General features: G+C 37.0%; 1 protein-coding gene across 2 annotated transcripts in view; it reads right to left on the bottom strand.

Annotated features, from left to right (window-relative positions):
- Window positions 1–20,825, bottom strand: part of CNTN1 (contactin 1) — a 393,997-nt gene that overhangs the window by 45,720 nt on the left and 327,452 nt on the right. For both annotated transcript variants that reach the window (XM_025403303.1, XM_025403304.1), the window contains exons 18-20: window positions 8,362–8,432; window positions 5,698–5,932; window positions 2,646–2,749 (exon numbers count right to left, since the gene is read on the bottom strand). In XM_025403303.1, the coding sequence (XP_025259088.1) occupies window positions 2,646–2,749; window positions 5,698–5,932; window positions 8,362–8,432 (410 nt within the window). The remainder of the gene's footprint in view (window positions 1–2,645; window positions 2,750–5,697; window positions 5,933–8,361; window positions 8,433–20,825) is intronic.

Raw genomic sequence — 20,825 nt, 5'->3', positions numbered from 1 at the left:
TAAACCATTGGCTTCTCCAATCATATTTTAAAATGGAAACAATAACCACATTATAGTCAGGCAAGATCCCCCCTCCCCGCCACCGGCCACATTTACAGGAGCATTTCCTGCAGAACAATAAATACTACGGATTTTCTCTTTTAAGTGTTCGTGCTTGTCTCTTTGATACTCAAGACCCTGTGTGAAAGGTTTAAAAGGATTTTAAGAAAGAATGAATGGAAAGAATAATTCTATGATTTACTTCCATCAATTATAATCAACCATTCTCTGGAGAGGCAAGAACTAGATTAAAATCTGATTATGACAATTATTACTCAGACAAACAGTTCTAACCCTCAAGTTCTTCATCTCTAAAATGGGGATAATTATAGTGTCTTTGTGTGGATTTAATAAAATGAGCTTAGTTAAGTGTTTATCACAATAAGGACTCAAGAAATGTTATCAGTCTTTTCATCATTAACATCATCATGATCATCTTCCTCACTGTGATCATCATCATCATCATCATCACCACCACCACCACTATCTTTGAATGCCCAATGACATAAACAGGGAAAATTATTAAATACAGGTTATTTAATATCTTTCACATAACAGTTCTATGAGGCAGTGGTTACTTTCTCACTTTATAGGTGAGGAAACTCAATGTTCAAATCAATTTTCTACAAAATTCTTAAGTGACAGAGCTGAAATATAAACCCATATTTGCTCAGCAGCAAAGCACATAAGTTTTTACTTAAGGTGAAATTGGAAAAGATCAGAAATCTGTGAAACCAACTCCTCATGGTACATACTTTTCCCTTGAAATTATCATTTGAGAAAATCTTATTTGATAAAGATTACTTTTTACTATGTGAAAATCCTTAATCAAGGTTTAGTTCCCAATTAAAAAAAATATTTAATTTAATTATTATCTGAATCATTGGTTCCACTATGTTGTTGCTCCTACCTCTTATTTCCTTGTCCTCTTCCTGTTAGAAGTAAGCAAATAGTCAATATATAATTCTTGGCATTGACAAAGATATATAATTTTCTAGCATATTTTAAAGTAAAATATGTCATATATTTGACATTTTGACTCAATGATATGGGTTATACATTAAATTATCCTTTTTTCAATTTTTATTAGTTAGAAATAAATAATATAAAAGAAGAAATCCTATGCTCCAAAATTTTACTTTCCAAGTTCTACACATTGATGTCTTCTCCCAAAGATACCTCAGGCATATTTATTACAGGGGTTTGTAACATCTAGTGAATTTCTCTCTTTCCTACTCCTTTTCTACTAGCTGTAAACATCATTGTCAGGTTAATAAGTCATGAATATTGAGTATTCTCAGTCTAATTATTCCCAGTCTACTCTTCTCTGTTCTGTAATAAATTCAGCTGAACCCTTGATAGATGATCAGAGGGCTCTTTAAGATCTTCCCAAATTATCAAATATTGTGCCAATAAAAAAGCTTCCTGTTGGTCTGGGTGTGTCTGCTCAAAGGCTTGAGTTTCTTTTTCAGCTACATCTCAGAAACATGGCCTTGTGAAAGCCCAACTGTAACACTTTATTTAATCATACTTCATTATTCCTATCAGTATTCAGTGAATATCTATTTAAAGCCTGCCAGGTGCCCAGCACTGTTCTTGCATGGCACTGAGAGTAGAACAATACCCTGCCCTCATGGAGCTAATATTCCATGGACAAGGGAGAAGGGAGGGTACTGGAGCCGAGAATGCAAGCTGGCTGGGGGAGTAGGGTGGGTGGAGGGGCAGCCCTAGACAGCACTCACTGAAAACAAAACAGAGGGGAGTCTGTGATGTGCGGCAATAAAGCACCGAAATTTGAATCGGACAACTCGAGTTTTAGATACTGCTCTGACACTTTCTGTAAGTGACAACTGAGGCAAGTTGTCAAATCTCTTTGGTATCCATTTGCTCATCTGTAAAGGAAAAACCATGTTAATTCCTTCGAAATTTCACTTCTTGCACTTAAAAATGTGAGCTGATTATTTCACATTTCCTACACAGCTCAGTCTAAATTGCATTAGCATTGTATTAAAGACCCTAACTAATCTTTCTAGTTTTGATGTTCCAGTTTTTACTCCCTTGACTAAGACAAGTTTTCTCATTTGTGTCTGACTGATTCTTACTGGTTCTTTAAGCTCGAGGGAAGTTTTATTTGGGTCATTTTGATTGTTACTTCATAGATAACATAAGACATATTTGGTATGTTTATGATTGTTTATTTTGGAGGGACTTTTCAAAATGGACCTACTGACTCAAAGAGGATGACTATTTTCAGAATGCTTCCATAAATTACCAAAATACTTTAAAACTTGAGATTCACCAGCTTTTTATGAGAATGTTTTACCAAAAAGACCTTGGGTAATCATAAGTGTTATTACCATAGTTTTTATTTTGGCCAGTTGTTTGCCAGGACTTAGGTTTCTTTACATCTCCCCTAGATAGGCCAGTTAGGAACCCCTGTTTTATTCTTAACAATTAACTTATATATGACCACAGTACTAGACACAGAAAATAAAGTATTAGTTGCCACATAAATTAATGGGACATTGAAACATACAACACGTTTGAAAATGTATGCTCATATATTTATGAATAAATGTATTTAGTTTGATAAAAATTTAACGTACCTGATAGCTTTCCACTATTTTTTCTAAAACATGTTCCCAATGAACAGATATCTCAGAAGATGATAAGACTTTTACACCTACTTCTGTTGGGGCTTCACTGGGAGCTGAAATTTTATGAGAACATTACATTATTAGTGAGATACTGACATTTAAGAAATTCGAATAGCATCATTTGCTATATGAATGATGTGATACCATATTTTAATTTTAATGTTTACAAAATAGCTTTAATATTTTCAAAGTGAAATAAGTGCAATTATTTTATTACCTCTTCCCATATTTTTCTAACGTTACTTTATTTTATGGTATTAGTGATACATGTGCACACATACTTTCATCTACATAAATGTGAATATAGACATCTACACATACACATACTCACACACACTTTTACCAAATACAGGAAGCCTCATCAATTTCTATTACATCTGTGAGCAAAATGATACTATTTTTTCAATTTCTCTCAACTGATATGCTTAAGAAAGCCTGTTGTTGCAAATTAAAATTATAAATATTTAGCTATCAACTCTATATTATCAGAAATAGGAAATTTGATATTATAGAAAACTGTTCAATATGATACATTTTCTCTTATTTACTATTTGTGGGAACTAACTATAAACAGCAATATTATTAATAAAACTTCCCTTTTTATGTTCAAGCTAAGATCTTTTTGAAAAACATAAGAGCCTTTGAAACAAGTTGTAACATCCACTGTTTCCTGGGCTCAAGAAAGCTTTTATATGTCTAATCTTCCAACTGGGCATCAAGTCAAATATGTATCAAAAAGGCCTCTGTTCAGGGAAAAAAAGTAACTTACATCCTTTATGAAATTTACACAAAGAAACCAATGAAGCCTTTAAGCAGGGGTGATCAATTTTTATTGTCTTTCATTAAAAAGCCATAATCCTATTTAATGTTTAAAAATGTTCTACACATGAACACAGTTGCCTTTCCAAAACAAGGTAAACGTGTAGCACTATGATTGATTTCTCAGCAGTGGAAGAAGAGATTAACACTTATACAAGTTTCAACACATGCAAGTTTTATGAGACTCATGAAATATTTAGGAAAGAAATATAATTAAATACAAATGGCCGTGACTAAATAGATGACAAGCTATTTGCCTGAAAGCTTATTTTAGCATCAACTAAAGCAGTAAAAAGGTGAGAAGGTAACTTGTAAAATGCTTAAGACACTCATTTTATCTGTAAGATGTACTCATGTTCTTCAAATTATTAAAACTGAGTGAACTTATTATATTTCTTGGTTGTTTTGTTTTGTTTTTGAGATGGAGTTTCACTCTTGTTGCCCAGGCTGGAGTGTAATGGTGCAATCTCGGCTCACCACAACCTCCACCTCCCGGGTTCAAGTGATTCTCCTGCCTCAGCCTCCCGAGTAGCTGGGATTACAGGCATATGCCACCACACTCGGCTAATTTTGTATTCTTAGTAGAGATGGGGGTTTCTCCATGTTGGTCAGGCTGGTCTCGAACCCCTGATCTAAGGTGATCTGCCCAGCTTGACCTCCTAAAGTGCTGGGATTACAGGCGTGAGCCACCACGCCCAGCCAAGTTATCATATTTCTGCTGAATAAGCACAAGCATAAAGAATATAAATTTGTCATCAGGACTTTTCCACTGTTTGATAATAAACAAATTATTTCTACATTTTATTATTTTGACATATTTGGTTATGCTAAAAGTAAAAAATTCACACATACACACACACATATATATTAACATACACATACTTGTGTATGCAATAAAAAATACAGTAAAAAGTATATATATATTTTTAAATATATACATGTATACTTATATATACACATACATTTATATATAGGAATGACTGCCTTTTATATTAAATTTTATTATGTATATTTAAGGTATATGACATGGTATTATGAGATACATATATAGAATAAAATGGCATTTAATAAAAGTAAAGATCATAGGATGATTTAATTATATATTACACTTTTAACAAATACTAAAACTAATAATTCTGTAACTGATGAACATATGCGAGAATTTCTGTTGAGTATAAGGTATGGTATAAGGCACGGCTAAACGTCTATTTTGGAGTAAAAACAATGGAAGTTGGGTGAACCAATAGAGCCCATTTCCTCTAATGATAGAAGAGTACCTCACACACCTTTAGTTTTTAAGCTCTTCTACTTGTGCTTCTCACACATGCAAAGAGAAACTTGACCAAGGGTAAATGTATCATTGCCAAAGACCAGAAGGCAGTGACATCTCTATTTGCTTTTCTAGCCGTTATTTACACAGTGCACATTAATAAAGGTATTATTTTTAACAAGAAAAACAAAAGTATAGCAGCTTAAACAGAAATCAGAGAAAATAATGTAATTATGCTCAATCTAAAACTGGATGTCATTTGTATAAATACATAAAGTCCTCTATGGCCATGCTTAATTAAGTTAAAGTTTCTAGAAAAACAAGAAGAGCTGGTATTAGTATAGTTTATTTCCCCAAATGCCCTACAGGACAAATTTTTCCCCTTTCAAGAAAACAATTTCAACTGACTGACCCCTTTGTCATACAATTACATCTAGATTCCCTTTAACAAAATTTGTGTTCTCTATTGTAACAAAAAGTTACCTAAATGCTATAATTACACACATTTTTAGGTTAGAAGTTTGGGCCATTTTACAAATAATGTGTATGTTATAGAATTTTTAAGTTGTAAACTTTATGAATATATAGACATATTGAGGTTCTGTTCAAGTATGGAGAACTACAAAATTATAATCAAGAGCCCCAAAATGGAAGTCAAAGCCAATTATTTTAATGGGGATTTCCTAATACCATGGGCGTGATCTAAATGATGAAAAAGACTCTAGCAGCATGCACATCATTTAGATGAAGAGGCTGATGTTTAATTTGGTTCAAAATAGTACTCATTTACTAAATGTATAATGCTATAAAAAGGCCTTACTAAATAAGGCCTGAAAGGAAACAAACTAAATGCCTACTAGAGAATTACATTTTTCCTCCCTCCTCATGTAAGAAGGCCTTTCTTTTACCTACCATCTTGTGCTGAATTAATGACTGCTACTAGGCTGTAAGGTCCATCTCCTTTGTTGTTGAAGGCCTTAACTTTAACTTGAAACGCAGTGGAAGGGCTCATGGTTTCGTCTTTATGTACATATCGGCCAGTGTCAGGATTAGTAACTGTGACTTTTTTCCATTCTTCTCCATCAAATGGCTTAAATGCCACGATGTAACCAAAATTGTTGCCATAGTGGTATTCTCTTGACAACGGCTAAATAGAAATTAAAATATTGGGTAGGTTTTAGTAATACAGGTAGCAGGGAGGAAATCCTATGGGGATAATGACACACATGGAGGCATGCTCTTTGTAGAAACATATTCAGTTCATATATTAGTGCTGGTTCCAAAAGTCAGAGGAAACATACTCAAACATGGAATGACCTTATTTAACAAATGGTAGCCTTGCTACTCCTAGAACACCTCAGGGGCCTCCCACTCCGGGTCTTTTTCCTTTCAATTTCTTCTGCCTAGAATGTTCTCCTAGATGTTATGTGACTCCTCCTACCCACCCCTCTTCCTCACTTTCCCGAGGTAAAAATCACTTACTTGACGATGTTTTCTCTGACCACAGTTCCTGCCACTGCAAGATTCCAACACAATACTCCATGCCCCACACCCTACCTATTGTTTTTCTTTAACCCTAACAAAATCTATATATTTTACTTATTTATCTACTTTATTGTCTCTCTCAACTATAGAATACGTGTTTTGTGAAGGCAGAGTTTTTGTCAGTTTTGTTTTCCTCTTTAATCCCTAGCACCTAGAACAGGGCTTCAAGTAATATGTATTTAAGGGATGAGCAAATGAATTTCATTAGAATTGAAAGGCAGTGGTAAGAGAGTTATATAAGACTCTAGCCTAGAATATCTACCTTGTGATCAAAAAGAAACTGGTAAGAGGAATACAAGTAGGTTGCGAGGAGGGGACAATATTGCACTCGTTTGTAGGAGGATGGCTTTGGGTTTCTATCTCCAATTCTAAAGCAAGTGCTTGGTTTTTCATTATTTTCTCAGGGTTTCTTATTATCACCCATGTCACCTGCCTTATACAGAAGTCTATGTCAGCCCTAATCACTTATTATTAATAAATATTGACTTACAGTTAATTCTAGTGAGTACTCATCAGTTAGTCTTTATTAGCAATTAAGGTAAATGTGCACATTGTATATTTACTTTTTTTTTCTTTTCTTTTTTTTTTTTTACCAGAAAATCAAATTTAAGATGCATTGAGGCAGAACCTTGAAGTAAATATAACACTACTGTTTGGACATACTTATAGTAAATAGGAAGATATAGAAATGTGTAAAGTCAAGTGGTAGAAGCTGTATGTGGTTGAGCAATACATTAATAGGTATGTGATTTTAGATTATTAGATAGTATAGCCTAACATTTCTATAACAGTTTAAACATTTTTCTTATTGATAGTTCTCTACTTAGTTTTTGGAATTTAGAGAATAACAGAATCAGCTATGAAACTTTCAAAAATAACAACTCTCGGGCTCTATCTCCAGAAACTTGAATTTGAATCTTTGGAGGAGAATTTCCAATACTGAATTTTTTTATAAGGCCCATCTTATTCTGTAGCAGATATCCACAGAATTTATAAAAATCAAGCCATAAGAGAAAAAGCAAAATGTCCTAATTTTTATAATATTTGCATTTTTTGGACATTTCATTGGCAGTAAAACTTAGAAATAAATATTTTAAGATTCAGATTAGCAAACGGGATTTTTTTTAACTAAATCTTGCTTTAAAATGTGATTTAAATGCTAAGTATAAAAATGACTACAAAGCACACAGTGAGTCAAGTTTTGCTAGACATTCACTTGTTAAATAAATCCATTTGACTCATGCAAAAAATAAAACCTGTCATTTTTTCCACAGTCTTCAAAATCCTTTGGAGCCTAAATTGTGCTCTTCGACTATCCGCAGTGATTCAACACTAAGCATATTTAATGAATAAATGAATCTGTATAAACCATGTTATCTGGATAAATGCCAGGTGTCTAAGTCAGACAATTTTGTCCTATCACAGCTTTTCCAACCCCTCCCAATATCTTTCCTATTCCAAAAATCCAGCTAAGATGTATTGTTTTCTAGAGGTTATAGTCTCTGATATAGAACTCTCCTTTGACTCATGAAACTGTAATAAAATCCTTTGGATACCTCAGTAACTAGTCCCATGGGTGACTTCTAAGACTGACCTATCATGCTAGATTACACCAGTGATCAAAGTAAGCCTCAAGTGAGGAGGCAGACTCCAGTTTCAAAACTTTGTTTGATACAAAGTTTGTAAATGGAATCTTTGGAATTTAGAATGTCCAGAGACAATGTTTAAAATTACAATTAGATTACCAGACTACAGTGATCAAAGTATCTCCGGAATCAGACAGCTGAATGTTTAATCACCTAGGCTAACAGATCTCTTAGCATCCAGGATTCATTCTTGCATAGGAACTACACACTAAGCCACAGTAAGCCAGATAAAACCTGATAGGCATTTATGAAAAAAAATAGTAATATATTCTTGCTTGTGCAGTAGACATTCACTTTCATCTCAATTTATTTCAGGAAACAAAATGGGGTGGAAGTTACATACAGATAGAGCAACCTTTAATATGTGCAACTCATCAATACTTACCGCCCATGTTATGGTCAGCTCTCTGTTTCTTCCACCTCCACCTCCTACATCTGAAGGAGCCACATTTGGTGCTGAAACAAAAAAACAAATATATGCAAAACAACAATGAAAATAGGGCTTATATTTTTTTACTGGTGTTAGAGTTCGTATTCACCACAGAAACCACAAATGTTTTTCTCTTACTAGGAGAAACACACTGGACAAATGATCCACCCAATTATTATAACAATGGCTCACAGTAGTTGTAATAATCAGTTTTTCTGCCAACATAAAAATTGATTTGGTGCCATAGGAAGTGTGCCCATTTCTCTCAGCAAAGGATAGTGAAGCAAATTTGCCTCCCCATCTTTTTCTTCTTTCTGTCCTTTCAGTTAATATGATTTTGAAAGATTACATAGACTCTGTTGGAAAAAGATTTTGCCACTTTTACTTTTGAACCCTATGAACCTCTAATAACTTACTGTTGTGTTAGTTTCATGCTTCATTCTACAAATAAATGTTAACAAACCATGCATTTGTATTGGAAACTGTTTCCCCAAATATCTAAAAATATTAGAAATCTAATATCATCTCTCATGCTCTCACTTTAAGTTCCTCAACTTTTTCTGAAACTGCACCATCAGTGACTCCAAAGTACTCCCTCCCCCATTCTCTTACACCATCTTGTAGTTTCAGTTTCCCTGCTAGAAAGACCCTTTGTAGTCTCTGATCTTAAAAATCTTTCTGTCATACTGCTGTCTTCTTAATCCCCAAGCCATCACATCCTTTTCTGCCACTGAACTGCATGGAAGAACTGATATATGGCTATTCTTTTTTGTACTTCACTCCATAATCACTTTTTAACAACTCACAATATATCCAATATAGGAGTTAAGAAGAAATCACTTAGGCAGAAAGTAAGGGTATGGGAGTCCTTGGTGTGGCTTTGCTTTTTAATGAAAAGCAGCCCCAAATCATTTTCTAAGAAAGAGAAACCCGTAAAGTCAAGCTGCAGACATAGACAAGCAAGCTGGGAGCTTGCAGGGGTGAATGTGGGCAGGAACTACGACTACATACGTTCAAGATGGTGGCTCCGTCTTCCCTTTTCTTTATCGGCCACATGTACAGTAAGAAGCAGAAAGATGACACGGATCAACTGGAAAGCCTATTTGCATAACAAGATTAGAGTGCGGTGACCAGCCTTCCCCACGCAGTATGTAAACTTAATACCTGATCAAACCAATCTGTGAGCCCTATGTAAATCAGACACCACCTCCTCAAACCTGACTATAAAATCCAGTGTATTCAATGCCAGTCAGTCTTTTCTACTCGGGGACCCCTCTCCCTCTACAGAAAGAGAGCTGTTTCTCATTCATTTCTCTTCTGCCTATTAAACCTCCACTCCTAAACTCCTTGTGTGTGTCCACGTCCTAAGTTTTCCTGGTGTGAGATGATGAATCCCAGGGTATATACCCCAGACAATGTAGCCATTTCATATTGGGGACCTCATCCAGGATATCAGGGTACAACAATTGAATCAGTGAGTAGAGGAGCAGACTCCAACTCTGTCCTTTCATTCTGAGGCTATTGGCCTCCATTCAAGAACCCAATTAAACCAAATACTGGACCCCCTTCAGCCATAAACAAGCGTGGCTGGCAGCCATATAAGACTTGGGGGACAGGCTTACTAGGGAGAACATGGACAATTCCCAAGTACCCATGGGTTGCTTGGCATATTGGCCATGTTTGAACTAGCTTCCTTTCATGGAGGACTTAGCTGTCATGTGGGGCTGGAAGAAGTCCTGGGGCAACTGAGGATTTCTGGATGGGGCTACCCCTGGTGTTATCCAAAGGCTATTGGACTGACCCCAGCCTCTGATCCCCCTGATGGGCTGTCGGCCACAAGATCTCCAACTTTCCTATCGTAATTTCCTTCTTTCCTGTTGGCACTGTCATAAATCTTATCCTCTCTGTGTATGCAATGTGTGGGAAGTTTTAGGGTTCAGGGAAGGAATCCTGTTTGGCAAGATCAGAGAATGTCATAGTAACTGGGGATATAGCTCAAGGGAAGGTGTTTTTGTGATGTTCTAGGAACCGAGGGTACCCCCAGTGAGCATCTCTCCCTGCCCTTGTTCTAGAGAGCACATGGCATTTCAATGTCTCTCTCTGTCCTTGGTCTGGAGAGCACATGGCATGTCAAGGTCACTCTGCCCTTGGTCTGGAGAGCTCATGACATCTCAAAGTCAACAGCACCACCTAGTGGAATAGGAATCCTTTCCATGAGGCACGTTGTCGTTTACTGAAACACTCTAGCTTCCCAATTCTCTCCGCTTTTTATGCCTCTCTACTAGAAACCAGGCTATATGCTGTTTCTGTGAATGGGAAAACTCTGCCTTCAGCAATTAGGAGTACAATGTCCTCCAGAACCAAATTTTAGTCTCAGTACTGTCCAATCTTCAGGAAAATAGCCATTTGGTCCCTATGTTCTTTTAAGACACTTATTCTGCCTCCAATTAGAATGGTACTTAATTAGTAAGGGGATTTTAAGTCCAGAAGTTAACTGGAACCATTCTCTAAGGGTAAACACTTTAGCATGGGCCATAATAGCAAGATATAGAGCTCAAACCAGCACACTTCCTCCATTAAGGAGGCAAGCGCAACAATTGCCCAAATGCAAGTATTACATAGTCTCTGGCAAGATCCATTTTTCAGGGAGCCCACAGGCCAGGCAAGTCTAGGAAGTCAAAGGGAAATCACAGGCAGAGGACTAGACTTGCATGGGTGAGGATGACTAAAACCCACCACTTAGTTCCTCTGGTTCCATGGCTGGGGAAGTCACACCTGCAACCATGTGCAGCACATTTAACAAGGTGCCAGGATGCCAGCAACCATGGAGAGAAAACAGCAGAGGGGACACCCTCACTGTCTTTCTCCCCATGCTGGGTCACATCAAAAGGAAGGAGTCTAAAGGGATGCCTTTTTTTCCTTCTTTTTATCGTCTAAGGCCTGAACTCCTCTGGAGTGCATTCTGAAGCACTGGGACTCCTTTGACCCTGAGACTTTGAAGGAAAAAGTGGCTCATTTTCTTTTGCACAAGGGCATGGCCTTCTTACTAGGCCTTTGCAGGTGTCACAAAATCAACCTAGCCCTTTTAGCAATCGTATCAGGCAGGTCCAAAGGGAATGATTCCCTAAGACTAGAAAAGCAACTTCCAAAGGAGCCATCTGAGAATCCCCCTTATTTGGGGTCACCTCAAGTTCCCTTCTCATTGCAGAATCTCAGGCAAATAAGGAAGACTTAGGCCAATTCTCTGATGATCCTGGTAGGTATATAGAACCCTTCCAAAATTTAACTCAGGTGTTTCACCACACATGGAGAGATGTTATGCTGCTCTGAAGCCAAGTCCTAACCGCAGCTGAAAAGCAGGCAGCTTTGCAGGCAGCAGACAATTTTGGAGATGAACTACATGTCTCCTGTGGTAGATTAAAAAGGAAAAAAGAAGACAAGGAGGGCAAAGAAATAATGGAAACACCATTCCCGATAGGAAAGGAAGCAGTTCCTCTAAAAATACCCCTAATTGGAACACCAGTGATACCACAGATGAATGGAAAAGGAAACACCATTTAATGTACACATTGGAGGGCCTATGAAGAGTGAGGGCAAAATCTATTAATTACTCTGTACTTTCCAAGATAGACCAAAAACCAGATGAGAATCCTGCAGCCTTTGTGGAAAGACTGAGAGGCACTCATAAAACATACCTCTTTATCCCCTGAATCAATTGAGGACAGCACATACTAAGGGACAAGTTGATTAAAAAGGCAGCTCCCAATATTAGAAGGAAAATACAGAAGAAGACTATAGCACTAGATAGCATCTTGGAGAACCTCCTAAGGGTGACCACTTTGGTGTTTTATAATAGGGACCAGGAGGAGGAGGTCCAGGAGAAAGGAAGCAAAAGAGAAGGACAGAGGCACTAATAGCTGCTCTGCAGAGATACAAAGCCCAGAATCCCTGAGGTACATTCCCTTGTTTCTATCGGTGCAGCAAGTCAGGGCACTTTAAGAGTGCCCAGGCAGCAAGAGAAAAACCACCTCAACCTTGTCTAGCCTGTGGCACTAGAAATTGGACTGCCCCCAGAGATGAAGGTCACCGGGTTCCAAACCAGCCTCACAGATGGTCCAACAGGATTGATGGGTCCTGGAGCTCCAGTAGCTCAAACCGACATACAGCACAGGAGCCCTGGGTGATTCTGGAAATTGGAGGAAGGTAGATATCTTTCTGAACAGTAGAGCCTGTCTCTCTCTCTTCTCCTCTCTAATCCAGGCCTCCCCTCTTTCTGTAGCATGACCATGAGGCGCATCTCAGGAAAAACTCTAATTCAATATTTTTCACAACCCCTAAGGTTGCAGATGGGGAAACCTATTATTTACACATGCCTTTTTAATAATGCCAAAAAGTCCCACTCCTTTATTAGGTAGAGATATTTTACTAGCATGCAGACCAGCATCCTTACAGGTGATAAACTCTATGTAAATCAGGCACCACCTCCTCAAACCTGACTATAAAATTCGGCATATTCACTACCAGCCAGTCTTTGCCGCTCAGGGACCCCTCTCTCTATATATAGAGAAAACTGTTTCTCTTTCGCTTCTCTTCTGTCTATCAAACCTCTGCTTCTAAACTCCTCGTGTGTGTCAATGTCCTAAATTTTCCTGGTGCGAGATGACAAACCGCAGGGTATATACCCCACGTGATATAGCTGCTTCATATCCACTTCTTTAAATAACTGAAATTTCTCCTTAAAAACACACAAAACTGCTTTGAACTGCCAAGTCCAATGGCCTCTTTGATTCTCTCCAAGTTTTTCTCTTTCCTTGAAATTCTTTCAGGTAAGCACTGTATCTTACTGGAATTGTATACTTAGCACCTAACTGGCCTTGTACAGATGAATAAAGTATTCATTGTTTATTCCTGCAGTCTGGGCACCACCCAGCTACCCAGCCATGTGGATGAAGTCCATGTTTCTATAGAGGACATACCTTTTCCCATGCAAATGCTTTGCTTCAGTCTGAAATACCATCCCCAAATCTGTTAACATTTCAAAGAGATGAAATGTTGGTCCCCAAATCCCCTCCCATTTTGGAATAGCCACATCTTCCTTAGAGTGCTCAAAGCAAGGTATCCATTTACTGAATTGTAGCTCCTAATAATTGTGATTCAAAGATACCTACATGAAAACTTCTGATATTAGCTATGTAAATTCTTTGGTGAAGTATGTACATTAATTGCACAGAAACAAATAAAACTATATGCAGAACTATATGGTAGATCACTCCTACTTAGGGGACACACAGAAGGCACCCATACCTTCCCCACCAGCACCCAGCCCCTGAGCCAATACCACTTCCAGCATGACCACACAGTCTCCAGCAGGGCTCCTCTGCTCCCGCCCCCCAGCTGTGTTGCCTTTGCCACTATGGTGAACACCTGAAGGGAGGCAGACACCCCAGCACTTGCTAGCACTCTGCTACAGTTGCTACATCTCAGCCCTCTCCTCCAGTGCAGTGGATTCCAAACTTTGAGGAACCAGAGGGCAAAGTAGAGGCCCAATATGAGTCCCCCAGAGTCATAGCATGCAGTCCAGGAATTGGGAGCTGAATGTTGGCCCCATAAAATCTTGCGGAAGCTAGTCAGCTAAATCTACCTTATACCACAATCAAACCCTTAAGGTCATCAAATAGGATAAAAGAGGAAAAAAAAATCAAAGGTCATCAATTTCAAAGATTAAAGATAGATAAGCCCACAAAGATGAAAAAGAATCCTCTGAGAATGTTTAAAATTGAAAAAGCCAGAGTGCCTTCTTTCCTCCAAATGATGAAATCACCTTTCCAGCAAAGGTTCTGAACTGGGCTCAGATGGCTAGATTGACAGAAATAGAATTCAGAATATCCACAGGAATGAAGATTATTGAGCTATAGTAGTACACTGTAACCCAAGGTAAAGAAGCTAAAAATAATTATAAAACAATGAAGGAACTGACAGAAAAAAATAGACAGTTTAGAAAAGAATGTAACTGACCTGATAGAGCTAAAAAACACACAACAAGAATTTTATAATGCAATCGCAAGTATCAATAGCAGAATAGACCGAGCAGAGGAAATAATCTCAGAGCTTGAAGACTGGCTTTGTGAAATAAGACAATTAGACAAGAATAGAGAAAAAAGAATAAAAAGGAATGAAAAAAATCCAAAAAATATGTGACCGAATCTCCAACTCATTGGTGTCCCTGGAAAAGATGGGGAGAATGGAACCAACTTGGAAACCATATTTCAGGATATCACCCAGGAGAGCTTCCCCAACCTAACTAGAGAGGCCAACATTCAAACTCAGGAAATGCAGAGAACCACAGTAAGATATTTCACAAGAAGATCATCCCCAAGACACATAATCATCATATTTTCAAAGACTGAAATGAAAGAAAAAATGCTAAAGGCAGCTAGAGAGAAAGATTAGGTCAACTACAAAGGAAGTCAACCAAACTAACAATGGACCTTTCAGCAGAAGCCCTCCCAGCCAGAAGAGATTTTGGACCAATATTCAACATTCTTACAGAAAAGAAATTCCAACCCAGAATTCCATATCCAGCCAAACTAAGCTTCATAAGCCAAGGAGAAATAAGATCCTTTTCAGATAAGCAAACACTGAGGGAATTTATTACCACCAGACCTGCCTTACAAGAGCTCCTGAAGGAATTGCTAAATATGGAAAGGAAAGACCATTACCAGATACCACAAAAACACACTGAATTACACAGACCAGTGACACTAAAGCAACCACATAAACAAGTCTTCAAAATAACCAGCGAACATCACAATGACTATATAAAATCCACACATATCAACAATGACCTTAAATGTAAATGAGCTAAATGCCCCAATTAAAACACACAGAGTGGCAAGCTGGATAAAGAATCAAGACCCATTGGTATGTTGTCTTCAAGAGATCCATCTCACATGCAATGACACTCATAGCCTCAAAATAAAGGGATGAAGAAAAATCCACCACGCAAGTGGAAAACAGAAAAAAACAGGGGTGGCAATCCTAGTTTCTGACAAAACAGACTTTAAGCCAATAAAGGTCAAAAAAGAGTAAGAAGGGAATTACATAGTAGTAAAGGGTTCAATTCAACAAGAAAATCTATAGTAAATATGTATACACCCAGGAGAGGAGGACCAAGATTCATAAAGCAAATTTTTACAGACCTTTAAAGAGACTTAGACTCCCACATAGTAATAGTGGGAGTCCTTAACACCTCACTGCCAATATTAGATCATCAAGATGGAAAATTAACAAAGATCATTAGGACCTGAACTCAGCATTGGATCAAATGGACCTGATAGATACCTACAGAACTCTCCACCCCAAAATAATACAATATATATTCTTCTTATTGCCACATGGCACATACTCTAGAATTGAGCATGTAATTGGAATTAAAACACTCCTCAGCAAATGCAAAAGAAATGAAGTAATAAGAAACAATCTCTTGGACCACAGCAAAATCAAATTAGAAATCAAGAATGAAATTCACTCAAAACCATACAATCACATGAAAATTGAATAACTGCTCCTGAAAGATATTTGGGTAAATAATAAAACTAAAGCAGAAATCAAGAAGATATTTGAAACTAATGAGAACAGAGATACAACATACCAGAATCTTTGGGACACAGCTAAGGCAGGGTTAAGAGGAAAATTCATAGCACTAAATGCCCAACCAAAAAGTTAGATTTCAAGTTAACAACCTAAAATCACAACTAAAAAAACTAGAGAACCAAGAGCAAACAAATCCCAAAGCTAGCAGAAGACAAGAAGTAACCAAAGTCATAGCTCAACTGAAGAAGTTTGAGACACAAAAGTTCATTCAAAAGATTAACAAATCTAGGAACTGGTGCTTTGAAAAAAATAAAATAGACTGCTAACTAGACTAATGAATAAAAGAGAGGATTCAAATAAACTCTTATCAGAAATGACAAGGAGGGATGTTACCACTTACCCTATAGAAATATAAGAAACCACCAGAGGCTATTATGAACACCTCTACACATATAAACTAGAAAATCTTGAAGACGTGGATAAATTCCTGGATATATATACTCTTCCAAGACGAAACAAGGAAGAAATTGAATCCCTGAACAGACCAATAATGAACTCTAAAATTGAGTTAGTAATAAATTGCCAACTAACCAAAAAAAAGCCCAAATCCAGCACCAGATGGATTCACAGCTGAATTCTACCAAATGTACAAAGAAGAGCTAGTACCATTCCTGTTGAAATTATTCTAAAAATTGAGAAGGAGGAACTCCTCCTTAACTTATTCTATTAAGTTGAGCATCATCCTGATACCAAAACCTGACAGAAATACAACAAAAAAGAAACCTTCGGGCCAGTATCCTTGATGAACATCAATGAAAAAAATCCTCAACAAAATAACTGGCAAACCAAATCCAGCAGCACATCAAAAAGCTCATCCATCGCAATCAAGTAGACTTTATCCCTGGGATGCAAGGCTTGTTTAACATATGCAAATCCATAAACGTGAAACAGAAAAACAGACAGAAACCACATGATTAAATCAATAAATACAGAAAAAGCTTTTGATAAATTTCAACACCACTTCATGTAAAAACTGTCAATATACTAGGTACTGAAGGAACATACCTCAAAATAATAGCAGTACCTATGACAAACACAGAGCCAACATCATACTGAATGGGCAAAAGCTGGAATCATACACCTTGAAAACTGGCACAAGGCAAGGATACCATCTCTCACCTCTCCTAGTTAACTCAGTATTGGAAGTCCTAGCCAGGGTAATCAGGCAAGAGAAAGAAATAAAGGACATACAAATAGGAAGAGAGGATGTCAAGCCACATCAGTTTGCAGATGACATGATCCTATATCTAGAAAACCCTATAGTCTTGGCCCAAAAGCTTCTTCAGCTGATAAACAAATTCAGCAAAGTCTCAAGATACAAAATCAATGAGGGAAAATCTCTAGCATTCCTGTATACCAATAACAGTCATGCCAAGAGCCAAATGAGGAATGCAATTCAATTTATAATTGCCACAAAAAGAATAAAATACCTAGGAATGCAGACAACTAGGGAGATGAAGATCTCTACAAGGAGAACTATAAACCATTGCTCAGAGAAATCAGAGATGATACAAACAAACGGAAAAGCATTCCATGCTCATGGGTAGAAAGCATTGATATCATAAAAATGGCCATCCTGCCCAAAGCAATTTATAGGTTCAATGCTATTCCTATTAAATTACCATTGAAATTCTTCACATAACTAGAAAAGACTTTTAAAATTCACATGGAACCAAAAAAAAAAAAAAGAGAGAGAGCCCAAATAGCCAAAGCAACCCCCTAAGTAAAAAGAACAAAGCTGGAGGCATCCAACTAACCAATTTTAAACTATTCTACAGGGCTACAGTAATCAAAACAACATGGTACTGATATTCAAAAACAGACACATAGACCAATGAAACATAATAGAAAACACAGAAATAAGACCACATACTTACAACTATCTGATTTTTGACAAAGCTGACAAAAACAAGTAATGGGGATAGGACGCCATATTCAGTAAATGGTGTTGGGATAACTGGCAAGCCATATGCAGAAGATTGAAATTGGACTCCTTCCTTACACCTTATATGAAAATGAACTCAAGATGGATTAAAGACATAAAACCTCAAACTATAAAAACTCTGGAGGACAACTTAGGCAATACCATTCAGGACATAGGAATGGGCAAAGATTTCATGACGAAGATGCCAAAAGCAATTGTAACAATAGCAAAAATTGACAAATTGGATCTAATTAAACTAAAGAGCTTCTGCACAGCAAAGGAAACTACAACAGAGTGAACAGACTACCTACAGAAAGGGAAAAAAAATTTGCAAACTATGCATCTGACAAAAATCTAATATCCAGCAGCTATAAGGAACTTAAATTTACAAGAATGAAACAATCCCATTAAAAAGTGGGCAAAGGTCACGAACAGACATTTTTCAAAAGAAGACACACATCTGGCCAACAATCATATGAGAAAAGCTTCACATAATGATCACTAGAGAAAGACAAATCAAAACCATAATGGGATACCGTCTTACATTAGTCAGAATGGATATTATTAAAAAGTCAAAAAATAACAGATGCTGGCAAAGTTGTGGAGATAAAGGGAACACTTTCATGCTATTGTGGAAAACAGTGTGTCAATTCCTCAAAGACCTAAAAACAGAAATACAATTTGACCTAGCATTCCCATTACTGAGTATATACCCTAAGGAATGCAAATTGTTCTATTATAAAGACCCATGCATGAGTATTCATTGCAGCACTATTCACAATAGCAATTACATGGAATCAACCTAAATGCCCTTCAGTGATAGACTGCATAAAGAAAATGTGGTACATATACACCATGGAATACTATGCAGCCATAAAAAAGAACAAGACCATGTACTTTGCAGGAACATGGATGGAGCAGGAAGTCATTATCCTTAGCAAATTAGTGCAAGAACAGAAAACCAAATACTGCATGTTCTCACTTATAAGTGGGGGCTAAATGATGAGAACACATGGACACATAGAGGGGAACAACACACCCTGGGGCCTATTGAAGAGTGGAGGGTAGAAGGAGGGAGAGAATCAGGAAAAACAACTAATGGGTACTATGCTTAATACCTAGTTAACAAAATAATCTGTACAACTAACCCCCATGACAGAAGTTTATCTTATACAACAAACCTGCACATGTACCTCTTAACTTAAAATAAAACTTAAAAAAACAAAAAAATAAAACTATATGATTATTTTGTTTACCCATAGAGAAATTATTAATAATATGAAGTTTGAGCAATTTTATTTTACTATTCAAGTGTCATCACATAGCTGTTAGAAAATGAAACTGAGTACACAGAGTTAATAAATGAATAATTTATAGCACTTTAGATAGAATATATATTAGGAGCTGGAATATTAAAATAACTTCTAGGAACTCTTTTACCCCTATAACTCATATTCTGAAGTTAAAACTTTTCATGCTATAAGAAAACAAAAAGTATGTTGTCCTATAATCAAACAATAAGGGTGTTTAAGTACAAGTATAGTAGTCACGGGCAAATAATTTCAAAAATAACTCTAAAATATTATACTGCAATTTTTCGAATCAAATATTGCCTTCCTTAGGACAAGTATTATTTGTTAAAGCATTGTACTGAAATGCTTTTCATTATAATCAATATTAGCCTTTTTATTTGGAACAGACCTAAAAATGGAGTATGTTTAAATTAGATTATCTATTTCCATTTTATCATGTTTCTTTTAAGTACTTTATGACATATTTTCAAGATTGATTTGGTCTTCAAAGATCTATTGAGCTCAATCCACGGAAAATGGGACATAAACAAAAGCACAGAAGAGGCCAGACACGGCGGCTCACGCCTGTAATCCAGCACTTGGGAAGGCCGAGGCGGGTGGATCACGAGGTCAGGAGATTGAGACCATCCTGGCTAACACAGTGAAACCCGTCTCTACTAAAAATACAAAAACAAAATTAGCTGGGGTTGGTGGCGGGCACCTGAAGTCCCAGCTACTTGGGAGGCTGAGGCAGGAGAATGGCGTGAACCCGGGAAGCAGAGCTTGCAGTGAACTGAGATCGCGCTACCGCACTCCAGCCTGGGCGAGAGAGCTAGACTCTGTCTCAAACAAAAACAAACACACACACACACACAAGATCGGTAACTGTTTCTCTTAATACAGTGTTTTTATATCTTACTTGGATTATCGACTTAATTTCTTTCATTTAGCTTTGAATGTTCAATTGTAGCCTTAGCATATTAGAAAAAGGTTTTCACAAGTGGAATTGACACATAACCTACATATTTAACATGAATCTGAGAATAGAGGAGTTAAGTGCTCTCTTTGCACTCAGCCCCGCAGAAATGGGGACTTGGCCAAAGAGTGATTTGTTTCAGGGAAGTAAATCACCCTAAGCACAAGGAAGCTTAAGTTTAGGCTCCAGTGCCCTTAAGAGAAAACAAACTAGACATTCTTTACACAATAAACCATTAAAAAGAATGTAAACTATTATTCAGAAAAAGTATTGAATTATTAATCATTTATTAACAACATGTATAATTTTACTATGAAAGTTTAAAAATAGGTGCTTTTACTTGTCCTTTTGTCTTAATTTCTGTTTAATAGTAATTCCCTTATGATGCTTATAAGAGTGCTTCTGTATTTCAGTCATAGATTTAAAAGAAAATCAAGCCAATGCCATGACTATTCTTTCCCATGAAAAGAAATTAATGCTGCCAAGTTTCCTTTCAGATCTGAATGCTTAAGTAATTTGCATATCAGTACCTCTTTGGGCTTTGATGTTTTATTTAACAATGTACAAATTAGCT

This window comes from Theropithecus gelada, chromosome 11 (genome assembly GCF_003255815.1).
Source record: "Theropithecus gelada isolate Dixy chromosome 11, Tgel_1.0, whole genome shotgun sequence".
Lineage (NCBI taxonomy): Eukaryota > Metazoa > Chordata > Mammalia > Primates > Cercopithecidae > Theropithecus > Theropithecus gelada.
This window is presented reverse-complemented; position numbering and strand designations above follow the sequence as displayed.